Source organism: Thermoascus crustaceus (assembly GCF_041956765.1).
Source record: "Thermoascus crustaceus strain CBS 181.67 unplaced genomic scaffold VTN00scaffold_2, whole genome shotgun sequence".
Taxonomy (NCBI): Eukaryota; Fungi; Ascomycota; class Eurotiomycetes; order Eurotiales; family Thermoascaceae; genus Thermoascus; species Thermoascus crustaceus.
Genome location: NW_027192528.1, coordinates 1898554 through 1926297, shown reverse-complemented (window position 1 = coordinate 1926297; position 27744 = coordinate 1898554). Strand labels below are relative to the sequence as shown.

Here is a 27744-nt window from a genome sequence, read left to right as displayed (position 1 = left end):
GCTGCCACCGCCGAAACTTACGGACCACTCTCTCGCCCTCCTCAACGTTTTCAAGAGCGAGACCCCTAAAACACCCAAGCCTGCCACTGCGGATGTATCTAAACCGGAAACCGGACCAACGGCGTCACCCAGGGCTTCTCAGCATCAGGACCACCTCCTGAGCCTGTTGAAGGGATCCCCCTCTGGTCCGACGGTGAAACCTCCTGCAGAATTGCCTGCCCAACAGGCCCCCTCTGTTCCCAAGCAGATACTTCAGCGATCAGAGCTGCCTGGGAATGCTTCACCCAAACAGCCTGCTCCTACCATCGCTGTTAGGAAGCGACCAGAAAAGGAGGTTCAAACTTCTGCAACGGTTTCCGGGCCACTAAATATGCCACATTTCGACAAAATCGCCAAATCCCCGTCAAGAAAAGGGCCCAACGGAACACCGCAGAAGGTAGCCAAGGATCGACTGGCTTCGCCCATCACCATCCTATCGCGACACGCAGGTGCGAGGAAAGATTCTCCTGTCTCGACGGAGCAAGTTTCACGCCCTCCATCTCGACCCTCTGCCCTTAAAGCGAAGACGCCTGAGCCTTCGAAACCTTTTCAACCTCAAATTCTGCGTCGTTCCGATAAGGCGGATTTGGACGCGGTCCTTCCTACCCGCACGGTGGCCGTCCACGAATTCTCTCAGCCCCAGCCTGGTGCCGCTGAAAAACCGACAGCTGTGCCGGAAGAGAAACCTCCTCAAATAAACTATGACCGTCGGCCAAGCCAGACGGCTGCACAGAGAGAGACACTACTTTCGCTGTTTGGAAAGCCAACATCTCCCCAGCCCCCGCCAGCGGATCTTGCATCCTCTACCTTGAAGCCTTCAACAGCTTCGACAGGCGCCAGTACACTCTCCGTACCGTCGGAGAGCGGGTCTCAGACGCCGACGCCAACGACCAGGGTTACATCGCCCGTCAACAAGGCGTTTTTGCTTGGCTATCTGGAGGGGGTAGCAAGGGGACAGAAATAGGCTTTCATGTAGATATCCAATAGGGATAGTTAGGGGACATGATCTTGCGCCTTGAACCGGCGCCTTGCCACGAGATACACTCATATTGGAGATAATAATAAATTGATTAAGAATTCCAAACTCTTGTGGATACCATCCTCCAATTCAGTTAGCTCAAGTACGTGTCGTAGAGACATGATATATACATACCCCGCACTAATCGACTATATGCGCTGTGTGACGAAATACCTGGCCTGTACGCCGATGGAAAATCTACCGCATTGCACCTATCACATGACATTTGTCCGAGTCTTTGAGCGTATTTTTAGCACATAACGCTCGCTGCACATCCTTTCGCTATGCTAGGAGCTAAAGCTCAAGCGTCCTTCCAAGTGCTTCATCACCGCTCATGTTCGCTTGCTCCTGCTCACGCATTGAGGTACTGGTTTAACCCATCGACAACACGTCTTGTCCGCGCTCCAGGTCTTCCCACCCGAGCTCCAAGCTCCTTCAAACCAACAAGACATCTATCAACCGTAGACAACAATGCTTCCATCCACTCAACAACACCCGAACGCGCACTTTTCACCTACACCTCCGGCCGCTACCTCTACAACGAGAGATGCCGGCTGGCGGAGAGGCACGTCGAATTCAACGTCGAGGCGCTCAAAGACATCGCCGCGAAAAGCGTCGGTCGAAAAAGCGGAGACGTCAGGTAGATAAGGAAGCTCGCAGAGGGCGGATTCAAACAGGGTGTTTCTTCTCACTATGGACGACGGATTCGAAGTCATCGCTAAGATTCCGTGTTCGTGTACGGGTCCCGGGGGTCTTGTCACGGAAAGTGAGGTTGCGACGACGGAGTTTTTGCGGTCGAAAGGGGTTCCTGTGCCGAGGGTGTATGCCTGGTCGTCTTAGTTGTCGAAAGATGATAATCCAGTTGGAACGGAGTATATCGTGATAGAGAAGGCTTCTGGGGGGAAGCTTGAAGATCGTTGGTTTGATCTTAGGCCTAGAGAACGGGTGCGTCTGGTGACGTGTTTCGTTGAGATCGAACGGAAGCTCTTCGCCTTTGGGTTTGGTTCGTATGGGAGCTTGTATTATAGGGATAGTCCACCTGGGACATCGGATGAAAGTGGCGATGCGGACCGATTTTGCATTGGGCCTACGGCGGATTACATGTTTTGACGCGGGTCGAGGGCCTTGTTAGTCCTTCCATTCTACCTGCGAGGCCCTACTAACCAGTGATTGCACATAGGGAGAGACCAGCGAGAGTATGTTTGTTCGATCGGCATCCGGGAATTGGAATGGACCCGCCAGTTCGGGAAACCTCAAGTGAATGATTTTCCTCATAATAACATAGTTAAGGGCGAGGTTTCTCCCGAGACATATATGGATCTACTAGAGAAGTATCTGTCTACTTCGCCCTACATCTTACCTGAAGGTCGTGGGAATCCCTTGAACAAACCTACATTGCACCATCCAGGTAGGTACCTACTACTTAACTACCTACCGAAAGTATCCTCCCAGCACCCCCTCGTATTAACTGGACACAGATCTCAACCAGTCTAATATTTTCGTGACGGACGCATGTGAAATCTCATGCATTATCGATTGGCAACATATGACCATCCTACCGCTGTTGCTCACAGCGGGGAGTCCCCATCGACGGATATTTGTACATGGTCTTCAACGGCAAAGATAACAAACCCCATCTGGATGCCCTCCGTTACGCACTCCTGGCGCTCTGCCAACATTTGGTGACAGAGCGGGCCGGCAGTGGAGGGGCAATATAATCAGCTTGAAAGGTGCACTGATCAGGTTGGTCGCCCATTGGGACCACCTTGCAGCAGAGGCAGGGAAATCTGAGAAGATCAAATGCCCGGTGCAGTTTGATGCAGATGACGTGGAGGAGTTCTATCGGATCGAGGAGAACTGGTTCAAAGCGACTATTCTGTTAGAATACTGGCGGTCTCTTCTGGATGATCTGGGCCAGGATCGATGGGTTAGGAACGAGTCGTATGAGAAGGTCGTGGAGATCAACCGGCAGCTCAAGAAGGAGTGGTTGGATGAGGCGGAGGACGAGGAAGATGGTATCTCTGTTGAGCGGTATTGGCCGTTCCAGGACCATGAACTGGTTGATTAGATAGGTAGCTCTTCTTGATATTATACCCTTCGATCGTTGCACTTTTATATGTCGTGAGTGCACACAACTCTCAGTTCCCGATACATTGGTATTTTGCGAGATAAAGTGGTGGGATTATATTATACTCTATTTCAGAAGTCCCTTCACACTCATAAAACATTGGATCGAGTAGTACATACATGACAATGGACATGGAGGGCATCGTGAGACTCCAGCATCGACGATTACGTCAGAGCACCCGCGGGCCGATATTCTGCCTCCGCTCACCGCCCTGATTATCACGAAGCTTCAGATTCGCTGCGAGCAGACCCGACGTCGTCCAAACCGACCAGCTTCATCTGCGCGAAGATGCCTCCTCGAACGCCTACTCCCTCGATATGCAGTCGCTGCCTGGCCCGGGCTCGGGGCTTTTCCACCACTGTCCAAGCCCGCCAGCAGCAGAAGCAGCATGATCTGCCCCCTCCCCCGCCGCGAGCCGGCTTCACTCGACTCACGAACCGCGGCCTCATTTCGATCACCGGCCAGGACAGCACGACATTCTTGCAGGGTCTGGTCACGCAGAACATGCTCATTCCCAATGACCCGAACCGTGCAACACGGCGGACGGCGTGCTATGCCGCTTTCCTTAACGCGCAGGGACGAGTGCTGAATGATGCGTTCATCTACCCCTCGCCTGGCGGAGGGACTTCTTCTGCCGACGAAGCCGGCTGGATTGTCGAGGTGGACAAGAACGAGGTGTCCAGCCTCCTGAAGCACCTCAAGAAACACAAGCTCCGCGCGAAGCTCAAGCTCCGCGCCCTCGAGGACGGCGAACGCACCGTCTGGTCCTCCTGGGACGATGAGAACGAACCCCGGTGGGCCGCGTACAACCTCGAATCCGACTCCCCGTCGCCCTTCTCTCAGGCCCCGTCCATCGCTGGCTGCATTGACCCTCGCGCCCCCGGCCTCGGCTCCCGCATCGTCACGCCCGGCCCGGACGACCTGCGCACCCACTTCCCGGACGAATCGAAGCTTCCCGGCACGGAGGTTGCGCTCGCGACGTACACGCTGCGGCGCATGCTGCACGGCGTTGCAGAGGGCCAGGGCGAGATCCACCGCGAGTCTGCGCTCCCGCTCGAGTGCAACATGGACATGATGCGCGGCATTGACTTCCGCAAGGGCTGCTACGTCGGACAGGAGCTGACCATCCGCACGCACCACACGGGTGTTGTGCGCAAGCGCATCCTGCCCGTCCAGCTGTACAATGGTGACGAGCAGGACGCCGTGCCGCTCGCGGAGACTCCCTTCTACGACCCCACCACCGAACTGCCCCTGCCGCCGAGCGGGGCGAATATCTCCCGGATCAGCGCGCGCAAGGGCCGCAGTGCGGGCAAGTTCCTCGCTGGCATTGGGAACATCGGTCTCGCTCTATGTCGGCTCGAGATGATGACAGACATCGCACTCACGGGCGAGGGGACTCAGTATGCCCCTGGACAGGAATTTAAGGTCTCCTGGGACGGCACTGAAGGGGAGCCTGTTCAGGGACCTGGTGAGGTGAAGGTCAAGGCCTTGATTCCGCCATGGACGAGGGAATTCATCCTGGCCGGAATAGCAAGCAAGAATCCGTCTCGGCCAGATGAGGCGGAGGGCCGGAGGGCCCGGGATATGGTGGAGATGCTGGAGGAGGAAGAGGAGGAGGTGCAGCAGCGGCGGGGTGAATAAATAAATAAATAGCCTTTTTCGCGCTTTGTATACCTAGTTATTTTATATTTACATATCACACAGCCTCCACTGGATGTCAAAAGAAGCCATGAGAACTGAACTGAAATGAACTGCTTCAGGGGTATCTCTACTAAACCACAACCAAAAACGCACATAAAATCCAGTCTAGTATATAAAATGCAACCGAAGACGCCCGAGACCTTCGTATATCATCCTCCAGCGTCGATGAGACATTGCTCTCGTCCTCATCCATACAATCGAGCCACTTTCCAGAGAACAAACCTCTTACCCAGCTTTCGCCGCTTGCGCCGCCGCCTCCGCCGCATCGGCCGCCTCGTCTTCCTTGCGGATCTGCTCCTCGAGCGCTTTCCGCTCCTTCTCGCGCTGCGCGTTCTTCAGCCGCATCAGCGTCACCTCCTCCAGGCTCGGGGTGCTGAGACCCGTCGTGCCGGACGAGGATGGCGAGCTCTTGGGCGTGTTGGCCGCGGCGGCTGCGGATGAGAACGATGCGAAGGAGGGTACCTTGCCGGGTTTCTTGGTGCCGTCTGTGTTGAGGCCGGGGAAGTTGAAGCTGGGCTTACTGCTGCTGGAGGAGGCTGGTGTAGATGGGGTTGCTTGTGGTTGTGGTTCTGTCGGAGTAGGAGTGGGAGAGGGAGAGGGAGAGGGATTGTTCGTTCCCAGATCGGGCTCGTTGCCAGAGGCCCAGAAGACCGAGTCGATGACGGCCCATTCGCCCTCCCCGATCTTGCGCTTTTTCTCGAAGTCCAGGACGGCGGCGTGCGCGCCCACGATGGACGCAAAGACCACGACGCCCGTCGCGACCATCTTCTTCTCGCGCTTCTCGCCGACGCGCTGCCGTTTGTCCTTGAGGGTGAAGGTATTCTCAACCTTCCCGAAGGGCGCAAACAGCGTCGCCAGACGGTCCTTGTCGAGATCCAGCCCGAGTCCTTCACGGACCCAGCGCACCTTAACAGCCCTCTCCAACTCGGGCACATTCGTCCCCCCAGCCTCCTTCGACCGGTCGACGCGCTGGCTACTCCGGTCCGCCGCCCGCTGCGCCTCCTCCTGCTCCCGCTGCAGCTGGCGCTCCTCTTCCTCGGCCTCCCGCCGCAACTTCTCCTCCGCCTCGCGTCGTCTCCGCCTCGTGTCCTCCGCGATCCGCTGAATCTCCCTCTCCAGCTTCTCCTCCGCATCAGCGTCCCCAGCCGCCATCCCCGTCGCCATCCACGGCCTCTTCACTCCCCTGGCCGCAGCCTCCGCAGCCGCCCCTGCTCTCTCCCTCGCCTCCAGATCCTCCTTCATCTTCCGCTTCGCGGCGTCCATCATCTCCGTCTCGCGGCGCTTGCGCTCGCGCGCCTCGCGCGCATTGTCGTATAGCTGCCGCACCGTCGGGTCCGAGAGCACATCGTACGCGATCTGCAGGAGGTGGAACTTCTCGAGGTCCGCGGGCGTCGGGTTGGCGATCTTGTCCGGGTGGTATTTGAGCGCGGTGCGGCGGTAGGCGCGCCGGATCTCGGCCTCCCCGGCCGCGGGGGAGATGTCGAGCAGGGCGTAAAAATCCTGCGAGGAGGTCGCGTGGGATTTGAGGTCGTCGGAGGGGGCCATTTTGGTGGTTGTAGGTAGGTAGGGAGGGTTTGGTTTGTAGGGTGTAAGCTCTGAGCGGAAATTCTGTCTCGTGCCAAGCTTGGATGGATGGATGCAAACAGGAGCACCCGCTCTGAACGGGAGGAGAGAGGACAAAGAGAAAAAGAAAAGGAGAAGAGGAATATCCGGCCTGGAGCCTTCCCAGGACGCGGGTGGTGACGAGCGAGAAGTGGGATATTAGGAGTTGTACAGTAGGTTGTTCTCTTTTGATGGTTGGCGGGACGATGTAAGCTGAGAGGTCCCGTCGTCGGTGGCGTTCTTCGCGTCGAGTCTCCGCCAAATCTCCGCTCCTGCGACAACAACAGCACTAATCATGTTTCATGCGCATTATTATGCATGCTAATTACGGCGGTCGAGGAAAACACTATATTATTCTGCTGTTAATGCAGAAATTGAGGTTAATCCTTCCAGATTCTGCTGGGTTTGAGGCACAGGTTGGGGCTAGATCGAGAGAGAGCATGACATAAGACGAGAAACAATGTCTGATCGATCGCGTATGTAATCTACGGAGTGCAAACCCACAGATTTCTGGGCTTCAAGGGCTGTCTTTGAAGGGTAAACGTCTCAGATTCTTGTCATTTTGTTGTGCTCTTTTTCTTCATTTTTAGCGTCGCCCGTTCTCCAAGGGCAAGCTTTTGCTACTTGATACCCGGACTACAATCAGGTTGATCTGCGAGATTGACCATTATCTGTTGTTTCAATTGGCTTTCATTAAGATACCCTGTTTAGGCGTGTTTATCTAGATTTACTACTCGTGGTGTGGGTGTTTATACCAGGCAGTGTGTTCCATGAGCTAAGGATTTTTTTTATATCCCTAGGGACTTTCGTCATGTGTACCCGTTGCAGCGTAGCTTCAGCTCTTCTTGTGCAGAATGGATACTCTACTGCTCTTTTATTTAATGCTCATCGTGAGATATCCAGGATGCTGGCGTGCTTGCTGCTGCGTATCGTACCCGGAGTTTAAGGGAGAAGAAACGCAGGGCACGTGTCTCTCTGATCCGGACTTCGGTCGACGTCAACGGAGATGGACTCGCTCTCCATCATCAGTTTCTTTTTCCCTGACCGATCTCTTCGCTTTGTCTCGCGTTTTCATTCGACTGTAGAGCTCCCGATGGCTACGAATACAGTTGCTGCCCCCTCTCCAGCCCAATTGGCCCTCGCGTTGGCTATCGTGAAGCTGAAGCCTGCGAATGTGGATATAAAGGGTCAGACAGCAGCCAACACGATCTAACTTATCTCCCGCTGAAACTTGTTATATTAACCATCATTGTCATTAGATCACATCCTCCAGATCCGCCAGCACATCAAAAGCGGACGAGATCCCCATCTCGCCTCCGCTCCGGAGAAGCACCTCGACAGCATTGCCTTCTGGCAGCAGGCGTACGAGAAGTCCGAGTCCGCCCAGAGCAAGCTGCTCGACCGCATCTATGAGCTGGAGCAGCGTAACGAGGCTCTGCTGGCCAGGATGAAACAGACATCTCCTGCGGAGAGAGAGGCACCGGTGCCAGCGTCGAAGAAGCGAAAGGCCAACGATGAAGCTGTTGGTACGACTCGGAAACGGGCCAAAACGAATCTTGGTGTGGCTGCCGGTGGAGGGCTTTTGGGAAAGAGCTACAATGTGCTGGATGGGTTTGAGTATCTGGAAGAGAGTGAGTTGAGAGCCATGGCATCTGCTGTGTCCATGCCATGTTAATTGCTATATCACAGCAACTGCTCCGTTCATGCGGCAGCTCCATGCGCTTCAACAGGCCCTACAAAGGAGACCAAGCCGCTCCGGCATCGTCTTGGCCGCAGTCGATCTGTGCAAGGTAGCAGAGAAGGCAGTGTTCGATGTTACCCGTGAAACTAAACCAGCTACGGGGCGGTCGAAGACGACTGCCGTGCTGCAGAAACACCAACCGGACTTGCAATCAGTGCTACATGCTCTGGAGCGCGCTCATAGGCTCCTCTACCAGGGGATAAACAAGCTCTCTGCTACTGATGAGGGCAGAAAGGATGTAGGACAGGTCACCTACCACCTGGTTTCCCTTTTCGAGATGATCTTAGATGCTCTGCAGCAGCATTGCAAGATCAAAGCCACGGAAGCAACCACGAAACCCAAGCCGAAGAAGAAGCAGAAGCAGGCCACCAAGTCGAAACTGTCGAAGACTACACCACTGTCTGACACATCTCTTTCGATGGACGACGATTCTGTGGCCATGCAGATAGCTCGCACACTAGCTACCATGATCCTTTCACTCAGCTCTTCTAAGACAGAACATAGGAACCTCCTCGATGGCTACCTCTTCGTCCTTCTCAACCGTGTGGGCAAGACCCTGTGCCTGTTCGTCTTCAGAGACTTACAGCTCAGACCTGACCTACGGACCGATGCGACGAAACTTCCGCTTCCTGCTGGCCTCAGAGTAGCCGGTCTGGACGACGCATCCTTACGGGTGGCAGAGTCTGAAGCGAAATATCTCGTATGGCTCCTGGAGAGAGCAGTGGCCTTCGTCGATACTTTCCCTGTGCCGTTGCCACCTGAGACGAGCGGTGGGGTTCAAAGCAGCGCTGGCAGTGCATCACTTCTATCCCGAGCCAAGGCAAAGCTACAGAACACACTCCTCAGGGCCGTCTTCGGGGAGGATGACCCGCTCTTCAAGGATCACCTTAATCCTCCTAAGCAACCTGATGTGGATAGGCTCGCGCATGTGTGGGCTTCTGTCCAGTGTCCTGAAAAGAGCGTTCCGGAGTGGTTCACGCAAGAGGTGTGGAGATTACTGGGGTGGGATGTGCTGGTGAAGAAGACCAGTGGATAAGTTTCAACCCCATTGCGTTTATCCTAATGCCTTTTTCTGCTTTTGTCTCTATCTCTTTTATAATATATTTGGTACCCATGTTTTTGCCTCCAAGGGCATCCGATGATATCTCCGGAAAGTATCCCAATATACATGTTCCCCCACTTCGCGATCCTCTTTTTCCATTCTATTGCTCCGTTACTACCCACACTTAAGTATATTTCATCGGATTTCGCCCTCATGATATTTATATTAGAGAATGGACTAGAAATAGTGAGTATCATTATTTCAGATCCAAAATGCGAACTGCGTTCCCTCCCAGGACGGCCGCCACGTCCTCGTCACCGAACGAGGAGTTAATGGCCTTATAATTGGTCGTGACACTAAGCCACTCCCCATCCTCCTTGCCGTCCAACGGGGGGAAGAAAGGGTGGTCGGTTCCTACAGGATGTCAGATACATGTATAGCCCTGGGTCATTGAACTCACCGAACAACAGCCGATCCGCACCCCCTGCCGCATGTACCGCCGCCTTCAGCCCTGCCTCGCCATACACGACAGCGTCGAGGAAGATGTTCGTCTTCAGGACATCCCACACGCTCCTCTGTGGACCTCGCGTATCTCCGCCGTTGGCGATGAACTTCCGCTCGTGCGCTATGCAGCTCTCGATTCGGCCAGCCAGAAACGGGAGTGTGCCTCCTGAATGCGCAAGCAGAATCTTCAACCGCGGGAACCGGTCAAACACGCCAGCCAGCAGCATACGGGTCACGGCGATGGTCGTCTCGAGCGGAAAGCCCAACGCCAGCGGAAGGACATGGCCGTAGCGGTCCGTCGCATCCGGACCACCAAAGGCTGCGTCGGGCAGGCCGTAGTGAGGATGCAGGAAGACAAGGGTTTCAGTGTCCGCTAAGGCGGCCCAGATGGGTTCCAAACCGGGATCATCCAGCCCTTTACCCAGCCCCGACGTGCCCATGATGACGCCCCGCATGTGTGGCAGCGTCTTCAGCCGCGCGATCTCCTTGGCGATAATGCCCGCGCTGGGCGCGCTGAGCGGGAGCGCTCCAAAGGCAAAGAGCGTCTCTTTCTCGTGCAGCGCTCGCGTGCCCTCGGGGTCCGCTTCGCGGTTGACCCGCGCGCACAACACCTCCAGGTCATCGTTGATCCGCTTTGCCCAGGTCTCGGCCTCGTCAGGAGCGAGGAAGTCCAGCCAGGGATTGGCGAGGGAGACGACGCTGGTGGTGATGCCGTGCCAGCGCATGAAGGCCAGCTTGACGGCGATATCAGAGTAGGAGGAGTCAACGGGGCGGCCGCGCTGGTCCAGCGGGATCGAGGGATTGTCATCGGAGGAGAGGATGATGAGGCGCGAGGCAGCCCCGGAGGGAGGATCGTGGACGTAGGGGACCGTCTTGCGGGCGCGCAGCATGTCCAAGTAGGACGGAGGATAGACGTGGGTGTGGATGTCCACGATGGGGCGCGGCATGTTGGGCATTGTCTTTCTTCCTATATTCCTCCCTTTTCTCTTTCTTTTATTTTCTCACTTAGGAGCAGTTCTGTCTCTTCTCCCGTTCTGTGCTTCTCCCACTTTTGTATTTGTGGACGGTCACCTGGACAGCACACCAGAGAAGGCGGGGAAGGAGAACAAGATGAGGGGCTGACAGCCAAGCGCCAGGGAGAAAAGAGACACAGATCCCCACGGAGCCATGCCATAAAAGAGCAAACAATAGAATTGCCCGAAGACAAGAAGGTTCACTCAATATCACTGCTGCCCGCTGTCTAATCAGCACCTTATCAGGCAGGTGTCTGCGGAGAGGGACTGTCAGCACAGATAGACTGAGATAAGGGTCGATAAGCAGGCAAGATGAGATCAGATCGTCCTACATACTCAGATATCATTGATATTTATATTTCAGGATTTCCCCAGTTGACTTGATTACTGCTTCTCATTTGTCTGGCGTCTTTGCAGACTCCATCAGGTTTCTGAGACCTCATTTTCCTGTTTTGTCAACTGTCAGCATAGATAACACTATCCATCTATAGACAGATACGTACATCCTTATGGCGGACAAGCTAGCATCCACGGCTGTCCAGAAGGATGACCTCGTCATTCCTGTGACTATATTCCACCCGTTCTTTATGTTATACATGTGCTCATGCTGACCCCAGCTCATCGACTTTGGTCCCTTCCTCAGCGGAACCCCGGCCGATAAGCACGCTGTCGCCGTCTCCATCACAAACGCCTTCAAGACTTCCGGCTTCTTCTATCTCAAGAACCACGGGATCCCACCCTCGGTCGTCTCCGAAGTCTTTGCCTCGTCTGCGCGCTTCTTCGCCCGCCTGCAGGCACAGAAAGACAGTCTGGGCTGGACAACACCGCAGTCCAACCGCGGCTACGTCGCTCGCGGTCGGGAAAAACTATCTCAGTCGGACGATATCGCTGGTATCTCAGCCATGCGCGCCGCCATTCCAGACCTCAAGGAGACGATGGAGATCGGGCGCGAGGGAGTCGAGGGCTTGCCGAACCGCTGGCCAGACCACTTCGACGACGAGGGAAAACATTTCAAGAAAGTGATGCAGGACTTCTTCGCGACGTGCAGGGACCTGCACATGCAGATCATGCACGCCATGGCCCTGGGCCTGGGCCTTCCAGACGAGCACTTCTTCGACGAGTTCACCGATGGCGGCGACAACAACCTCCGCCTCTTGCACTACCCACCCATCCCCAAAGCTGTCTTTCGCGACAATCCAGGCCAGGTCCGCGCCGGTGAACACAGCGACTACGGGTCCTTGACGTTGCTGTTCCAGGACTCGCGTGGTGGCTTGCAGGTTCGCAGTCCCCGTGACACCTTCGTCGACGCGACGCCCATCCCCGACACTATCGTCGTCAATGCCGGAGACCTGCTGGCGCGCTGGTCTAACGACACCATCAAAAGCACCCGTCACCGTGTCGTCGAGCCGCCGAGCGCGCCGGAGGAGGACGATGGCTCGGATATGTACCCAGCGCGGTACAGCGTGGCGTACTTCTGTAACCCGAACATGGACAAGCTCATCGAGGCCCTCCCAGGCACGTACGGTGAAGAGGTTGGCGTGGCGAAGAAATACCCCGGTATTAACTCGGGCGAGTATCTAGTGCAGCGGTTGACGGCGACGTTCTAGACTCGAGCGGAGCCCGGAACCTACTAAACAAGTACATGCATACAGGACTAACTTTCAGTGACGGTTATTGATATCAATCTGATTTTTTTGTACATACAGGTACTCATACCCAGGTGTATGTTTATCGCAAAGCTTAATAATATCGTTCCTTCTTAGCATCCGAACCATTAAAACACGTGCGTATGACCAATGATACTAGTCGTCCTGTTTAGCCGTACTGTATACACAGTCGTAACCCATCTCCTCCACCCCATACTTACCTAATTGAGAACCATCATGTGATCTTATCGTTTTTTCAGATGTTCGACAACTGGAAGTGAATTGAACACTCTTCTTGAGATTTTTTTCATCCATGCGTTCAGTGCAGGTTATTTTTTTATCAGGGTTACTATCCGACACCGTGTACATATGTATAGAGCACAAATGGAATAAAAGTAACAGCCAACGAACTGAACGACTACCTAACTGCTCCATTATCAGTTATCTCCGATTATCCCCGTGCGCACTGTACTTATAACACAACGTAGTGGCGTTTAGATTTTGTCTTCAGGGTTGCAAATCTCACTATGTACTCCACAAATTTGAGCCCGACCCAGCCATCTATTCCAGGGACCTGATACCCTGGCGTATATCTAAATCTAAGCCTTTCCATGCGCCGACTGTCAGCTGACTCAGGTACTTCCTAGCACACCATACTATATATGCTTAACTCGGATGGGTCTTGGTGTAAGCTTGTCCGTAAATTCCACACACACACACACACACAGACACACACAACTTAGCAGTTTTGCGGACTGAAAAAATTCATAATTGATCGGATATCGGTGACACAGGAATTGCAAATCCTTCTTGGGCTTCTGGGGAAATGAGATACGAACATGATGAAAGGACCACTCAAACGCTGGCTCATACAATTGCCTATCTAGGCAATGTGTGTTCTGATCGGCTATCTGGAGTATCCGAGAACAAAGCAACTGGCTGGATATTGGAAGAAACTGATATCTGCCAAGAGATGTATCTAATTCGTTTCATCTAGTAGTCCGGAATTGATCTCAAACGTCTCACAACACCGGCGCAGTAGATCAAAGCCGCGTCTCATTAGCAAAACAACACGTCACCGGGACATCATGTAGGTGCATCCATAGTATCTAGATAATCACATTCGAGACGGTCTTGGCAAGGACCGTTGGGAGTGTACAGATGCCGTGTCAAAGACGGCAACATCCCAATGGTGCAAAACGTGGAGATATCATAGGATAGGTGTCAATCAACTCGCATCATACGTCTGTGCGATCGCAAACTAAAGAAGCCAACCCAATTTCTAACAATATATTCCTTCTCCGGCTACATGCCTATGTAGGAATGTATATACAGATACCAACGACACACACCGCCGTTCTCCCGCCGGGAACGATCGGCCGAGCTTAAATCCCCAGGACCCGATTACTGCAATTCGATAATGTCGATGCCTGAGGTATATAACCACCATGCAAAGTATGCCATCGAACCCATGCATGATAGCGGAGACCCGGAATTGTAGTAGATTCGCGGGACCAAGAGTGGATATGGGTGCCATCCCCTTTTCGGGGTAAAAGATCCGGGGCAAAGAAAAAGGTGTTCTTGTCGATCAGGTATCCAGGGTATCTGGCTTGTACTTTCGATGTCACGATCGGCTGTCTAAAAGAATACCTATAATTAGGAAGCGCATCCGCTTTACTACCTAGATATCTAGGTACATATGCGGTACGACCTGGTGACCTCTCCATGGGCTAGTATAAACTAATAAGGTTATCAAGGGAGACAACTGTATATGACCTAACTTTTGAGTCTGGGATGGCTCTAGAACGGTCTATTGTAGTACATACATTTCGTGGCGGCCGTTGTCGGGATGGATGGGCCGGAGTAAGAGATATATAGATAATGGGATATCCCCTGTCTGGGCTGGTAGTACATCATCTATCCATCTCCTATTTCTTTTCCAGTGTATATGTTCTTATCAGAAACAGTCGTCGGCCATCCGTCCATCGCCGTTTCAACAACGACAATGACTATCATGACGACATCCACAATGACTACCACCACCACTACAACAACGACACCCCCAGGGACCATCCCGAGAGCTCCGCCAGAACGTTTCTTCGTACCCCCGACCGCTCACGCGCCCAACAGCCCGCTCCCGATCCTGCTGTACCGCGATGTCCTGCCGCGGCCGCACGGGGAAGCATCGGCGTCGGCGTTTCTGGAGAGGAACGGGTGGCAGAAGAGAGTAGGTTTTGATTGTTTTTTTGTTTTCTTGCTTCTTTGCCTTATCTTAGTCTTTTCCAAGCTGAGAGGCTTATTCCATCCTCCCTGCCTTACTATACATACTATGCTTCAACAGCATGGTGCTACACTACACAACACCACACCATACTCACTGTCCCCATGGAGATGAGGCAATAGATTAATGGTATCTATTGCTCTCCATGAGAAAAAGGGGCCCTTTTTCAGTTCAGATAAGGGCTGTGATGCTTTACTAGTTACTCAGCTAGTAAGGTATCTAAGTCTGTCTGTCCGTATGTGGATGAATTATATATATACACCTAGCCTAGTATATATAAAATCCTCATACTTTCCTACGCACCTAATCCCCCGAAGAGATAACTGACCATATACGATATCTATATACTCATATTCATGGATGCATGGGGCAGTATGTATACAATACATACGAAATAACTAACACAACCATCATCAGGGAACCTGGGGCGCCATCACGACTCGGCACTTCCATCCCAACACGCATGAATGCTACGGTTTGTATCTTCCCTTTTTCATACCCGTAACAGATACCTAACCACAGGACACGTATCACTACAGGAATCATATCCGGCTCTTCCACCCTCCTCCTCGGACTCGGCGGGAACGACACCGCCCCCAACCATGACGAAGACAACGACAAAGACAAAGACATCCCCTGCACCGTCGCATCCACATCATCGTCCCTCTGGGGCTGGAGCCTGGGATCGAAGATGCTGAAGGTCATGACGGACGTGATGATGGGGATTGTGAGGAATAAGACCACGAGCGTTTCCTCCGCAGCTGCCGGCAGCAGCAGCAGTACCGGAACTAATAATAATAATAACAATAATACCAATAACAATGGTGGAGGCTACGGACTCCGTCTGAAGGTCTCCGCCGGCGACGTGATCGTGCTTCCGGCGGGGACGGCGCACTGTTCCGTGGATAGCCAGGGCGGGTTCCGCTATGTGGGTGTTTATCCGGTTGTAAGTATCCTTTTCCCCCTATCTTTCCTTTTTAATAAAAAAAGGAAAATACTGATACAGTACAACTAGGGCTCCCCCCGCTGGCGCAACGAGTACGGCAAATCGCCCATCGACCTGGCCGCGTTCCAGGCCGAGATCGCGGGCGTCGCGACCCCCGTGCTGGACCCGGTGTACGGCGTCGAGGGCTACCTCCCGGCGCTGTGGAAGGAGAGTGCGCCTCCCATCATCCCGTCGTCCTTCCACATCCCGCCCACTGGCATCTCTTTCTCGAGAGGAAGTGATGAGGTGGACGAGCTCGATGAGCTCGATAAGCTGAATGAGTTGGAGGTTGTCGCGGTTGAGTTGAAGATATGATGATATGATTTTTTTCGTTTCTTGTTTCTCGTTTGGTGCTGCTGGGTTTTTCTCGTTCCGGTTTGGGTTGATTTGACTTGGTTTGAGCTTATGGGATATAGGTTTACTTGACTGCGTTTTATCATTTTTATCCCTGGTTTCTTTTTATTTAGCGTTGCGGTTTTGTTGGTCTTGGTCCTGGCCTTTTCTTGCTTGTGTATTTATCTCCATTCATGTGGCCAGACCAGACTGTCTACTCATTTTCTCGTCGATCGGTGTTTGCGTTGCTTTTGCTGTTCGATTCGACGTCTTCCGGTCTTTTAATCTTCTTGGTTGACACGGCTTCTTTTTTTTCTTCTTTTGCTTTGCTTGAATTCTTGGTTGATATGGTTTTTGCTTTTCTCTTTTACCTGCTTGATCTGATATGATCGATCTGCTTCTTCTTGATTACGAATGCAGCTACAGACGGCCCATTGATTTATTGGGCCATCTTTACCCCCTCTTCCAAAAGCGTTGGGAACTTCAGCTCTTTTCGAAAGTTTTACTCTATATATGTGGAGATTGGTCTTATTCGTAGAGCCTCATATGCTAGGATTTGGGATGGTGGATTGTATATAGGTAGGCAGGTAAGTAGGATTTGAAGGTTGAATCCAGATATAAGTGGCGGGGTAGGTAGGTGCTTACATGGATACGAAAAGAGAATAGGTAAGTGAAGCTGCTTCCGGGGATGTACTGCGTATATGCATAGAGGTTAATTAGGGTTGTCCTATCGTGTCTGTTGGAAGGTAACGGCTTTTGGTTGCCTGATTGCCTTGCTTGCAATGCATGTGGTTATTATTAGTACACGGTACTGTGCAGTACACGTGTATGTATCTATCTGATCGAACAATGAGAATTTTGTATTGAACAACGGTGATGATTCATGGAAGTGGAGGACAAAATTAAAGTGATAAGAAAAGCAGGATTGATACAGTATACATACAACACAAGACTCGATTCTATCAATATATCATAAAGCCATATTGGCTGGCGTGTTCTCTGGTTATCCATCATAATCGTCTCTATCTCAAATCTCTATGTCTATCTACGTATACAGACAACAGAAACAGATACCGTCTCAACTTAGTAAGTCGCAGGTACAGCACTTAGCCGTCCACCGTCGGACACGACGATGTTCCCATTCAGATAGCCGCCCGCGGCACCTGCCATCCACAGAATTATACCCGCAAGATCCTGATCGGATCCGCCCCTCGTGAGCGGGATGATGGTCTTCGGCATCGAGCCGTCGGAGATGCCCTTGCTGTCGACGCCGTGAGACGCGAACATCGGCGCCGCCATGTCCGTGTGGTAGAGACCCGGCGCGATGCCGTTGACGCGGATGTCGTACTGGATCAGCAGCGACGCGAGCACCTTGATCAGGTGGTTCACGCCTGCCTTGGACAGCGTGTACGCCGTCCCGAAGGTCGCGATGCGCGAGAAGCCCGCGATGGAGCTGGTGATGATGACCTGCGGCCGGGGCGGCGACAGGGTCCCCGGCACGGGGGCCGCCCGCTTCTCGTTCGCGGCCTGGAGGAGCGGCAGGAAGGCCAGCACGGTGTAGTAGGCGCCAGTCACGTTGACGTGCGACACTTGCGTGAAGTCCTCCATGGGCACCGACCAGAGGAGGTCGCGGAGTTCGGACAGCGTCGGTTTCGATTTGTCCGGCTTCGTCGGGTTCACGGGCCCCATGATGCCGCTGTTGGCGATCAGCAGGTCGACGTGGTCTGTCTTCGACGTGACCTCGTCGTAGGCGACCTGGAGGGACTCCTTGGATGTGACGTCCCCGACGATGGGGATGACGGTCCCGTTTGTGGCTGCAGCGGCGGTCTCTTTGAGTGTTTGCTCTCGACGGCCGATGATGAAGACTTTGGAGGCTTTGTTGGCGTCGAGGGCGAGTGCCATTGTGCGTCCTAGGCCTAGAAAGAGGTTTAGCACTTCGTGATATTCAGATTGCCTGGCAATTGGTAGTCTTCTTGGAGAATGGAAAAAGACACCGATTAGAAGAATTCAAGGGAATCGAAGTTGTCTTTATCCATGTCGAACGACACAGGAGAAGGGTTCACCAGAACATTGCAACCAAAGAGAACAGCTGTAGTACTTACCGCTTCCACCGCCGGTGATAACAGCGACTAGTCCCTCGACGGAGAAGAGCTTTGAAGATTCGAGATGCGCCATGATGGAGGCAGGGAATCTTTGAGAAGTTCGATTATAACAAATACCAAAAAAGACGGGAATTTGTCAGAAGAATGGAAAGCGATTGAAATCCAGATTATGAAGAGGTTTTAGAAAACCCCCGAGGTTGCGACTTGCATGGCATTATTCATGCAAGCCGGAGATACCCCCCCGAGCAGTGGGGTTGGAACCGCGCTGTCGCCATTTCCATTTAGAATCGACCGAGACGGTGTTGGCCCAGGGGACGCTCTGATATTTATTAATATCGCTGACGGTTAACGTAATCCACAAGCGAGCCGCGTACCCAAGCGAGCCGCGCACCTCCTACGCGTTCTCTCGTACTCAGTTGAATCGATTCAAACCACCACTATACCACCAGAAATGCCTCCTAAGTCAAGAAATTCTATTGAACAAGAAGGAAGGATCTTACTAGCAATTTCTGCATTACAAAAAAAAGAAATTTGCTATGTACGACAAGCAGCACGTGTTTATATGGTACCTGAATTGACTCTATGAGACCGGCTTCACGGCAGTGTTTATCGGGCTGAGCAACGCGCCAACTCACATAAGTTGACAAAAAATGAAGAGGAATCGCTTGTACAATGGATATTATCTCTGGATCGACGTGGAGCAGCTCCCCGACCGTCTCATGTTCAAGATATGGCCAATATTCTACTATCGAAGCGTGGTTCTGCAGATATCCAATCTGTTGGCAAGAACTGGGTGTACAACTTCATCAAACGGCATGATGATCTGAAAACCAGATATTCCAGACGATACAATCACCAGCGTGCTAAATGCGAGGATCCAAAGATTATCAAGGAGTGGTTTGACCGTGTACAAATCACTATCATGCAATATGGGATTGCATATGAGGATATCTACAACTTTGATGAGACAGGATATGCAATGGGCCTAGTTGCTACTGCTAAAGTAGTTACTAGAGCTGAGATGGTTGGCCGGCCCTTGCTTGTACAGCCAGGCAATTGGGAATGGGTTACTTCTATTGAGTGTATCAACTCTAGAGGATGGGTTCTACCACCTTGTATTATCTTCAAGGGGAAAGTCCATATCCAGGGTTGGTATGAAGATAAGGCCTTACCACACAACTGGAGGATTGAAGTCAGTGACAATGGATGGACTACTGATGATATTGGGCTACAGTGGCTGAAAAATGTCTTTATTCCTGCTACTGAGGCTTGTACAACTGGAAAATATCGCCTTTTAATTCTTGATGGCCATGGGAGTCATTTAACTCCTGAATTCAACCAGATATGCAGTGAGAACAACATTATACCAATCTGCATGCCAGCACATTCATCACATCTTTTGCAACCTCTTGATGTTGGCTGTTTTGCGCCTTTAAAGCGTGCATACGGGCGCTTGGTTGAGAATAAGATGCGGCTTGGTTTCAACCATATTGACAAATTTGACTTCCTTGAGGCATATCCACAAGCCCATACAGAGGTCTTTAGACCAGATACTATCAAGAATGCCTTTGCAGCTACTGGTCTGATTCCATTCAATCCAGAAAGGGTGCTTGGGCAGCTTAATATACAGCTTAAGACCCCTACACCACCAGGCAGTCGATCCACCAATTCTGCACCGAAAACTCCTTATAATCTCAACCAACTGCAGAAGCAGGCATCTACAATCAGGAAGCTTCTAAGGCATCGTACACAGAGTCCTCCAAGCCCGACAAATACTGCGTTGAACCAGCTTGTTAAGGGGTGTGAAATAGCAATGAATAGTGCTATTCTTCTTGCCAAAGAAAATCAGGATCTACGGGCTGCACATGAGAAACAACGGCAAAAAGGGAAACGATCTAATCGGCAGATAGCTCATACAGAGGGCCTTTCTATTCAGGAAGCCCAGGAGCTTATACAACATGAGAATGAGACCCAAGAGACCCAAGGGGCTCTACCAGTTGAATCAGCATCATCTACAGTTCAGCGCCCTGTACGAGCGCCACCACGATGCAGTGATTGTCATGTTATAGGACATAAAAGGTTGCAATGTCCTAATCGCAGTAGTAATTAGTTTTTATATAGAAATACATTTTTTTGTGTCAAAAAACAGGCCTACTTTCAGTCATGGCTAGAATCGCGTAGGAGGTGCGCGGCTCGCTTGTGGATTACGTTAGAATGCCGATCCACTTGGTCCCCTGTCAAGCTTGTCAACGGGCGGTGAATGGCCGGGGTCGGGACTTGCTTACCGATCACTGCATGTTGCCTTCCACATATTTCCCGATCGGGAATCTGAACGCAACCGCCAGGTGGCACGTAATCAGCAGAAAGAGCTGATGGTCCTTCCACAAGGTGGTTATTTGAGGAACAATTAAAAAGTATGCAATGACAATACCTGCTTTGCAACTCGAGATCGGTTGTTCGACACAGAAAGTCGAAGTCCAAGGTAGAAAATCCACGCCCCGCGTCCGGCCAAGAGTTTACCCACACTTAGACACCCGAAACGGCAAAGTCATCAAGTCCAGGAGTGGACTGTTCTCCTAATAATATAAGGTACAATGGTTAGAAAAACCTTCTTCACACGTCAAGATAAGCTCTGGGCAGAGGATCTAGATCTTTGGAGATGCTGCGGTATGAAGTGGAACTCAAGCTCGGGACGATGGAGACTGAGACAAGAACCGTTGTGATACGCAGGCAGCCAATCAAAATATAGATATGATCCCTTGTATGGAAGAATCATTCATTTTACTGGACCGCGAGTCGTGATATTCTTGTGTCAAGACTTCATTTGCACTAACATTGTGGTTGCGCGACAGGGGCTGCCCCTCATGTAGAATTAGTGCATCCTGCCGACCGTTAGTTAAACTGGTATGGACTGTGAGAGTAGTCATACAATGTCATTTGAGGCAACAATTTGGGAGAGAACAGAATCAAGTGCAACGTTCATATTCGATTTCGCACCTGTCTTGCTCTCCACGAAATGAATTTATCCCATTGATGGCTCTGACATTGCTGCCAAATCATATACAGCAGCAATTATAGGACGAGCGGCTGTGTAAAGATTATTATTATGATTTTATGGTAATGACATAACATGTCTGGCAGTTGGTCTTGTTCTTCAATAGTTATATGCAACAAAATTGTGAGAAGGGGAGACGCGCAGCCGGTGCAGGAAACTGTCAGTTTGAATCTAGATATGGTGAACTGACCCCATAGTTCATTATAATCGTTATCAATTGGAGTCGTTCAGTAAGATTGTATACATGGTTGAAATTATGGTGATTCAGTTACAGAGTGGTTTGTGGACAGCGGGGAAGGGCGGAACTGATGGATGATGGGTCGACGGAAGATCTACGCCAGTTCCCACCACGTTCGGCCATCAGATAAACAACCTTAGCACCACAATTGTGGGTTTGGACGAACACAAGCTCCTTGCAAATTATTCTAAGTGTTTCCTCCTAAACAAATAGGGGAATTTGTCAGTGTTACAGGTACTTTGACAAGAAATACCTAGCCAGTGTCGGTGCGTCGTCTCGTGACGTCCGGTGCGAACAGAAGAAACTGTCATCCTCCGTCGATCCCGACATCTTTCTCCACGTTCCATCCAGTCGATCCATGACGCTTGTTTGATGACGGCTTCTCTGGATCCGCTCGTCGCCGGCAAACCGTGGGAGGACGCGCTGCCGAACGTCACCGCCGGCTCTCCACACTTTTCGAGATCCCTCTCCATCCCCGTCCCCGGGTTCTCGCGCCCCTCGGAAAGGAGATGCGCACTTCAATTAACAGCCTGGAGCTGGTTCTGGTTCCTTTCCGACCGTTTTGTGACCCGTTAATATGAATGAGTTAAGCGCTTTTCCAGCTGCTCCCAACACCCCTTCCAGTGCGGGATGGAGATCAGTATTATTGGGATTCAGGGCGGGCGAAGAGGCCCAAGTGGTCTCTGGAATATCCTCTACAGTGCTTACGCATCCTCAGGTCGCCGTTTTCGCAGAGTCGACCACTCTTGATTATATAAAGATTATTAGGGTACTGAATAAGTTCGACTCAAGCTTGCGTATAGGACTGTCAGCACAGATCCCGCACTCTCGCCACCTCTCTACCGTCCGATCCGAGCCAGGTTACGCGGTCATTGGGAGCATTCTTCAACCCATCGCAGAATGCAATTAACCAATAATGGCTTTATGAGCTCTGGACACCTAAGAAAGCGTCAAGGTCTCCTCCCCGGTTCGATCCGGCAACGCGTGGGCAGGTCGATCCCTAAGCTTCTCCTGTAGACTTGCATTTCACCTGACGCCTGTCATGACCTCAACCTGTCGTGGTCGTCTCCGACGTCTGGCATCCCGGTCGACAGATATCTTCAGGGCCGAAACCGGACTGGAGTCCATCGTCTCTGCTGTTTCTCTGACTTCATCTCATAGGTCGTTGACCTCCGGATATTCTATCCGCGAGTACCCTTTGATGCTATGACATCGGGCCCGACGTCATGGCTCACATCCAATCACGATACCCTTCCTACCTCCCAGTCCCAATGCCAATGGAGAAGCCGGTCTTTCCTTGAGGCCATTGAGGACATTATGGATCAGTTGCGTCATCCTGGCTGGCTGTGAAGGCTGACAAAGAGCTGCTGCCGGAACCCATATTTGAGCGTATATGTACTGCTCGTCTGCAAGCTGTTGAAATTCAATCATCCAGGCATACATCCAATCTCAACTGGTCTTCCTGGAGCTAGTTTTCTATCATGCCTTCAACCAGTATGAGAGTCGCGGCCCTGCTGGCCTGCGCTCCGTTGGCCCTTGCAGCCCCGAAAACCACGGCTGCTAAGCAGGCTGCAGCGGCATCCAGTCCAGCACCACCGATTCGCAGCCACCCGACATCGATCTCGCATGGGCCTTACAGCGGAATTCCATTAGCTACTGGTGCTCTGAGCAACAGTATCGTTGGAACTGGCATTCCTAGCTTGCCTCCCAATCCCGCAGCTACCTCATACCCGAGCGATGGAAGGCTTCATGAGCCTCAGCCGGCTCCCTATGTGCCTGCAGGAGGAATGGGGACCAACGGGACGCCCCCAGTCTACAACGCCAAGAGCGACTTCGACTACGAGTCGCTGGTATGTCCCTCGTCATTAGCTCGTTTGTCAAAGGACTTTGCTAACTTGGTCAGGCTCTCGCTCTCTACCAAGAATGGATCGAACTGGACTTGTTCCATGATGGTCTCGCTCGCTTTTCGGAGCAAGATTTCACCGCTGCTGGTCTTACGGCGGAAGACCGTTATCTGATCCAGTTTATGGCCGAGCAAGAAGCCGGACATGCGACCATGATCAGCAACATTCTGGGTGCTCAAGCTCCTCAGCAGTGCACCTACAACTACCCGTACAGGACTGTCCGCGAATTCATCGACTTCTCTCAGAAGCTTACTCGCTTTGGAGAGTCTGGAGTCTACGGTTTCCTCCCCCATCTGGACTCGCGTGAAGCAGCCCAGCTTCTGCTTCAGTCCATCACCACAGAGGCCCGGCAGCAGATGATCTTACGTCAATTCGACGGGTTGTTCCCGGTCCCCGTCTGGTTCGAAGTCGGCGTGCCGCAGTCCTGGGCGTGGACTCTCCTTGCGCCGTTCATCAGCTCCTGCCCTGCAGGCCAGACCAGACTGGTGTGGCAGAACTTCCCAGCGTTGTGGATTCTCAACCAGCCGAACCCAGCACGGGTGAACGCTTCTGCAGGTTACAACGAGACAATCAGCGCAGGCATGAACACACTGAGCTCGGCCAACCTCACGACCTCTGAAGCGTGCGCCTATTCTAACAACACCTTGGACGACTGCAAGCCTGCCATCACCCAGAACCGAACCATCCCGTTGTCCTACCCCGGCCGCAGAGTCTTCTTGAGCTGGGAGACCCCGGGCAAGCCCGTTGGCCCCAACAACAGCTACGTGACCTCCTCTCAGGCCGGATCTCCCAAGTATGTCGCCTGGGTCACGCAGCTTAACGTGACTTACTCTAGCCTCGACGTCACGAACGCGACCTCCGGATCCACCGTCCAGCCCAATGTGGAGACCTACGCGGGCGACCCGGCTATCAACGGGACCATGTTCATCGCCATCACGGATGACGACCCATATCTTACTCCGTTCAACCTCAGCCTGATCAACCGCCACGTGGTTGCTGGACCGGCTCTGTACCAGGCCGGCTGAAGGGTTTGAGTGAAGGCATTGGAATGAACAGGCGTGGAGCGCCTCCAGCGCCTGCGACGCCTGCAGATAGTATGGGAAATGGGCTTGATGGAATGTACAGCAGGTAATATCGCTGCCAACTAAGAAATAATTTGTACAATAATTTAATAATAGCTGGGGTGATCGAACGACGAAGATTTTTCTTCTTCTAGCCTACATGCTGAATAACAGTTATGTAGAGACTTCTTCGCTAGGTGGGTAAAAACCTAGCATAAAATAAAACTCTAAGCTCCATGAGCTCATGAGTCGAGGTAAATTTTGCAGTCTGATCCGAAACTCCCGAAGAGAAATAAGAAGGACTGCAAAACACAATATATTGGAGAGAGACGTGGTAGGTTACATCTTCCACGGGACCCATGGGTCTTGGAGCAGGGCGACATGCGCGTTGGGCAATGGACGTTGTCGGTAGGGGTTATGATATCATACATTCTGGAGCATGGAGATAAGTAGGTACCTAGACTGCATGCAACCGTTTTCAGTCAATTATGCGAGTAGCAAATATAAAAAAAAGTCTCGTAGAGTGTGGAAGTTAGACCCTCTCTAACATGTAATAATCATATCGACTCCAAAGCAAAATATCGAACGTGCTGACAGTGTAGGAAGATGTACGTCCGGTACATAGCAAAGTCGCAGTCTTGGCACCGGCGGTCGGGATGTTCTCGACCTCCGCAGCGCGATGGACTCGACTCCAGCCTCTCAGCGCTGCAGCGTCAGCAGTCGGACACGCCTGGCACCAAGGAGGAAGAGCAGGAGGTCCCTCGCTGCCATCCTGATCCAGCTCCTTCCCGCGCGATGGACGTTCCCAGGAATCGAAAGCAGGGTCAAGCTGCAGCAGCTGCAGCGGCCGCATCCTCATCATTATCCAACCCGAATGAATCCTTCGATCCCTCCTCTATACCGCTTGCACGTCCGCCGCCCCCAGATACTTCCAAGAAGAATAGGACGAAGACGCTCTACGAGATAGCTGCGGAGCGACAGGAGGAGCTTCTGCGCCGCAAGGGAAAGTCTTCTGCCTCTGCTGCCTCTGGCTCGTCCTCAGCGCCGTCGTCCGAACCCCCCGAGGCTCAATTCTTTCAGATCTCCCCGGATGGAGAGGTTTCTCGCTTCAAGCCGTCAGACAATGCCACAGATACCACCTCTACCTCGGACAAGGTCAAGCGCAGCAAAGGTGCTGAGCCTGAACCCAACGAGGCTAACGACGATGTCTCCTCTATTCCGCCGTTCGTCGATACGATCATGCTGTCCCTACCCCTGGCAGCTGTACATTGCACGCTCGCCTTTCTCGCGGCGCACCAGTACGCGCAGGACATTCCCGTTCGATCTCTCATCCGCGAATCCGCCGTCGTTGCGTTCCCAGTCCTGACGTTCCTCATCCACCTTGCTCACGGGCACATCGTGTCCTTCGGTGGTGGAAGAAAGAACACGAAGAACAATGGCACCGAGACATCGGAACTCACCGCATCTTCCCTCCGAAGACTCCTTTTGAATCCCACCCCACGGACCATCTTTTTCCTCCCGCTCGCGGTCTATCTCGGCAGTTACTTAATTGCGCTCACGAACCAGGATCCCTACTACGCCGTCATGAAGCGGGCCCCGGCTATCGGCACATTGTGGGTGTGGTGCGTTCTAGAGATGTCAGCGGGCGCGGCGGCACTGGGGGTTTTGGTGCCCATTGGATGGGGCGTTTTGTGGAAAGGTTATGGCATTATCTAATGGCATAGACTAGGCGTTTTTGGTTTTGATTCCAGTTGCATATATCATGGCGTCTTCCGCATTCTACAGTACATGCATGGATAATATATTGGACAGTAAGGGCAATAGGGGATGTCTAGTTGTGATAATAATTGGACGCCCGCTGGAAGTAAAGGCCAAGATAGATAGTTTTGACCTTTTTGTTTTGTACGGAGTAGAGTGTTCAATTTTTCTTGGATATACTCTGCGGAATCTGCCAATGGACTGCCTCGACTTGCCTATCTACTGGCTCTCGGATGTATTCCCGCCCATCACAATGGTTGCCTCGATCTATACGGAAAACGATGAGCGGGAGGGATGTCGCACTTGTCAACTGACTCTGAACAACCTCTTGAATACCCGCATGGTCTCAGATCTTGAACTGACTGGTGTTGAAAGGGTGCGATGGCGCGGAATCGAGTCGACGGCCGGGTATATGGATCGGCCGGGCGCAAGGCAAGGCGCAAGAATGGCTTGCAGGTTTGCGGGGTCGATCAGGCTGTCTTGCGGGGTTCTGTCTCGGCAAGAAATTAAAAAAGGAAAGCAGATATAGAACAAGAGTATGGGGCTGTCGCTAGGGCCGAGATACGGGGCGAACTGATCAGATCATCCGGACTTTCCACGATCACAAGCCACAAACAAATGGCTTCGCTACTTGTTCGAACGACAGGAACCTGGTCGCCATGCGCAGCAGTGGGCCCTGGACAGCCCGGGAGATCGATCATATTTGTGGCTTTCTGGAGCCACGACACCATACTACGTATGTACGCTGGGTTATGGCTTATGCGCTCCTTGCAGCTGAGATGGCGGTCGCTGTTCTGATAGTGGAGACTTATGACATGACTTATGTCCTGCCATCTGGCCCAGTGGCAGCAGCCTATTACGATGGACCTCTATCCTCAAGATGAGTCCTCGGGCCTCCATCGCACAGGACTTAGAGCAGCTGCTATAATTCTCGTCCAGCGAATCCGAAGATCACCCGGCATCGTCGCATTGCCATGCCCGCTGGGCTGCGACCTATGAGGCTATGAACTGTGAAGAGAACGTGGTCTTTACTTTGTCTATCCTTCTTCTGCCCGTGTGCTCGGGCGGGCTTGGACTTGGACTGGGGCATACAACAACGACATCAGGATTTTGATGGCCGGGGAAGTACTTGCCAGTACCGATGCAGGTCGGCACGGACTACTCCGAGCTTCCATAAGAGGCATGTACCGATATAGTGTCTGTCGGTTATATCCTGCGGTTTCGGGCTGAAGACAATTTGGTACTGCAAGATGTAGCGACGGATGACGAGGCACAGCAGAGTGTTTCTGTCTGGCTAACGCGATTCAACATTACGAGATTGCTGGCTGTGGCTAGGGCCAAGGTGGATCTATTGGAATGGGGGCCCAGAGGGACCTTGCATTTGTCGGAGCCAAGATCTTGCCGATCTCTCCCCATCCGCCGTGTGCCCATGGAACTAGGATCACCCCAACTTCCAATACAATTTGTTCAGCTCGGGCCCATCTTCTTCCGCCGCGGGGCCAGTATCATTTTTCTTTTTCTATGCCATTTCACTGGTCTGGCCCATGTGACAGATCTCTACCTCAGCTTGATAGGATCTGGTTTTGCCAATGC

At 52.4% G+C, this 27744-nt stretch overlaps 13 protein-coding genes across 13 annotated transcripts in view; 10 read left to right on the top strand and 3 right to left on the bottom strand.

The window, feature by feature from the left end:
* Positions 1 to 1003, top strand: part of VTN00DRAFT_4229 (uncharacterized protein) — a gene marked incomplete at both ends in the record, with an annotated part of 3389 nt that extends 2386 nt beyond the window's left edge. The window contains one exon of the mRNA XM_069430634.1: positions 133 to 1003. Within this exon, the coding sequence (XP_069289750.1) occupies positions 133 to 1003 (871 nt within the window). The remainder of the gene's footprint in view (positions 1 to 132) is intronic.
* A 1117-nt stretch (positions 1004 to 2120) lies between these two features.
* Positions 2121 to 3125, top strand: VTN00DRAFT_4228 (uncharacterized protein; the record flags this gene model as incomplete). The annotated part of the gene is made up of 4 exons (XM_069430633.1): positions 2121 to 2184; positions 2238 to 2465; positions 2536 to 2545; positions 2801 to 3125. 4 exons carry the CDS (start codon positions 2121 to 2123, stop codon positions 3123 to 3125), a joined length of 627 nt encoding a protein of 208 aa, XP_069289749.1.
* Positions 3126 to 3473: 348 nt separating this feature from the next.
* Positions 3474 to 4826, top strand: VTN00DRAFT_4227 (uncharacterized protein; the record flags this gene model as incomplete). Its single annotated transcript, XM_069430632.1, has 1 exon — positions 3474 to 4826. One exon carries the CDS (start codon positions 3474 to 3476, stop codon positions 4824 to 4826), a length of 1353 nt encoding a protein of 450 aa, XP_069289748.1.
* Positions 4827 to 5111: 285 nt separating this feature from the next.
* Positions 5112 to 6431, bottom strand: VTN00DRAFT_4226 (uncharacterized protein; the record flags this gene model as incomplete). The annotated part of the gene is made up of 1 exon (XM_069430631.1): positions 5112 to 6431. One exon carries the CDS (start codon positions 6429 to 6431, stop codon positions 5112 to 5114), a length of 1320 nt encoding a protein of 439 aa, XP_069289747.1.
* A 1150-nt stretch (positions 6432 to 7581) lies between these two features.
* VTN00DRAFT_4225 (uncharacterized protein) lies at positions 7582 to 9265 on the top strand (the record flags this gene model as incomplete). Its single annotated transcript, XM_069430630.1, has 3 exons — positions 7582 to 7675; positions 7748 to 8119; positions 8178 to 9265. The coding sequence occupies 3 exons, from the start codon at positions 7582 to 7584 to the stop codon at positions 9263 to 9265; spliced, it is 1554 nt and encodes a 517-aa protein (XP_069289746.1).
* Positions 9266 to 9527: 262 nt separating this feature from the next.
* VTN00DRAFT_4224 (uncharacterized protein) lies at positions 9528 to 10731 on the bottom strand (the record flags this gene model as incomplete). The annotated part of the gene is made up of 2 exons (XM_069430629.1): positions 9528 to 9685; positions 9732 to 10731. 2 exons carry the CDS (start codon positions 10729 to 10731, stop codon positions 9528 to 9530), a joined length of 1158 nt encoding a protein of 385 aa, XP_069289745.1.
* A 566-nt stretch (positions 10732 to 11297) lies between these two features.
* VTN00DRAFT_4223 (uncharacterized protein) lies at positions 11298 to 12395 on the top strand (the record flags this gene model as incomplete). Its single annotated transcript, XM_069430628.1, has 2 exons — positions 11298 to 11351; positions 11406 to 12395. The coding sequence occupies 2 exons, from the start codon at positions 11298 to 11300 to the stop codon at positions 12393 to 12395; spliced, it is 1044 nt and encodes a 347-aa protein (XP_069289744.1).
* A 2044-nt stretch (positions 12396 to 14439) lies between these two features.
* Positions 14440 to 16015, top strand: VTN00DRAFT_4222 (uncharacterized protein; the record flags this gene model as incomplete). The annotated part of the gene is made up of 4 exons (XM_069430627.1): positions 14440 to 14661; positions 15133 to 15190; positions 15255 to 15661; positions 15731 to 16015. 4 exons carry the CDS (start codon positions 14440 to 14442, stop codon positions 16013 to 16015), a joined length of 972 nt encoding a protein of 323 aa, XP_069289743.1.
* Positions 16016 to 17116: 1101 nt separating this feature from the next.
* On the bottom strand, positions 17117 to 18208 carry VTN00DRAFT_4221 (uncharacterized protein; the record flags this gene model as incomplete). The annotated part of the gene is made up of 2 exons (XM_069430626.1): positions 17117 to 17949; positions 18136 to 18208. 2 exons carry the CDS (start codon positions 18206 to 18208, stop codon positions 17117 to 17119), a joined length of 906 nt encoding a protein of 301 aa, XP_069289742.1.
* Positions 18209 to 18865: 657 nt separating this feature from the next.
* VTN00DRAFT_4220 (uncharacterized protein) lies at positions 18866 to 19376 on the top strand (the record flags this gene model as incomplete). Its single annotated transcript, XM_069430625.1, has 2 exons — positions 18866 to 19287; positions 19370 to 19376. The coding sequence occupies 2 exons, from the start codon at positions 18866 to 18868 to the stop codon at positions 19374 to 19376; spliced, it is 429 nt and encodes a 142-aa protein (XP_069289741.1).
* Positions 19377 to 22909: 3533 nt separating this feature from the next.
* VTN00DRAFT_4219 (uncharacterized protein) lies at positions 22910 to 24357 on the top strand (the record flags this gene model as incomplete). The annotated part of the gene is made up of 2 exons (XM_069430623.1): positions 22910 to 23278; positions 23332 to 24357. The coding sequence occupies 2 exons, from the start codon at positions 22910 to 22912 to the stop codon at positions 24355 to 24357; spliced, it is 1395 nt and encodes a 464-aa protein (XP_069289740.1).
* A 642-nt stretch (positions 24358 to 24999) lies between these two features.
* Positions 25000 to 26109, top strand: VTN00DRAFT_4218 (uncharacterized protein; the record flags this gene model as incomplete). Its single annotated transcript, XM_069430622.1, has 1 exon — positions 25000 to 26109. The coding sequence occupies one exon, from the start codon at positions 25000 to 25002 to the stop codon at positions 26107 to 26109; it is 1110 nt and encodes a 369-aa protein (XP_069289739.1).
* A 238-nt stretch (positions 26110 to 26347) lies between these two features.
* On the top strand, positions 26348 to 27265 carry VTN00DRAFT_4217 (uncharacterized protein; the record flags this gene model as incomplete). Its single annotated transcript, XM_069430621.1, has 2 exons — positions 26348 to 26559; positions 27091 to 27265. The coding sequence occupies 2 exons, from the start codon at positions 26348 to 26350 to the stop codon at positions 27263 to 27265; spliced, it is 387 nt and encodes a 128-aa protein (XP_069289738.1).
* Between the last annotated feature and the right edge of the window lie 479 nt (positions 27266 to 27744).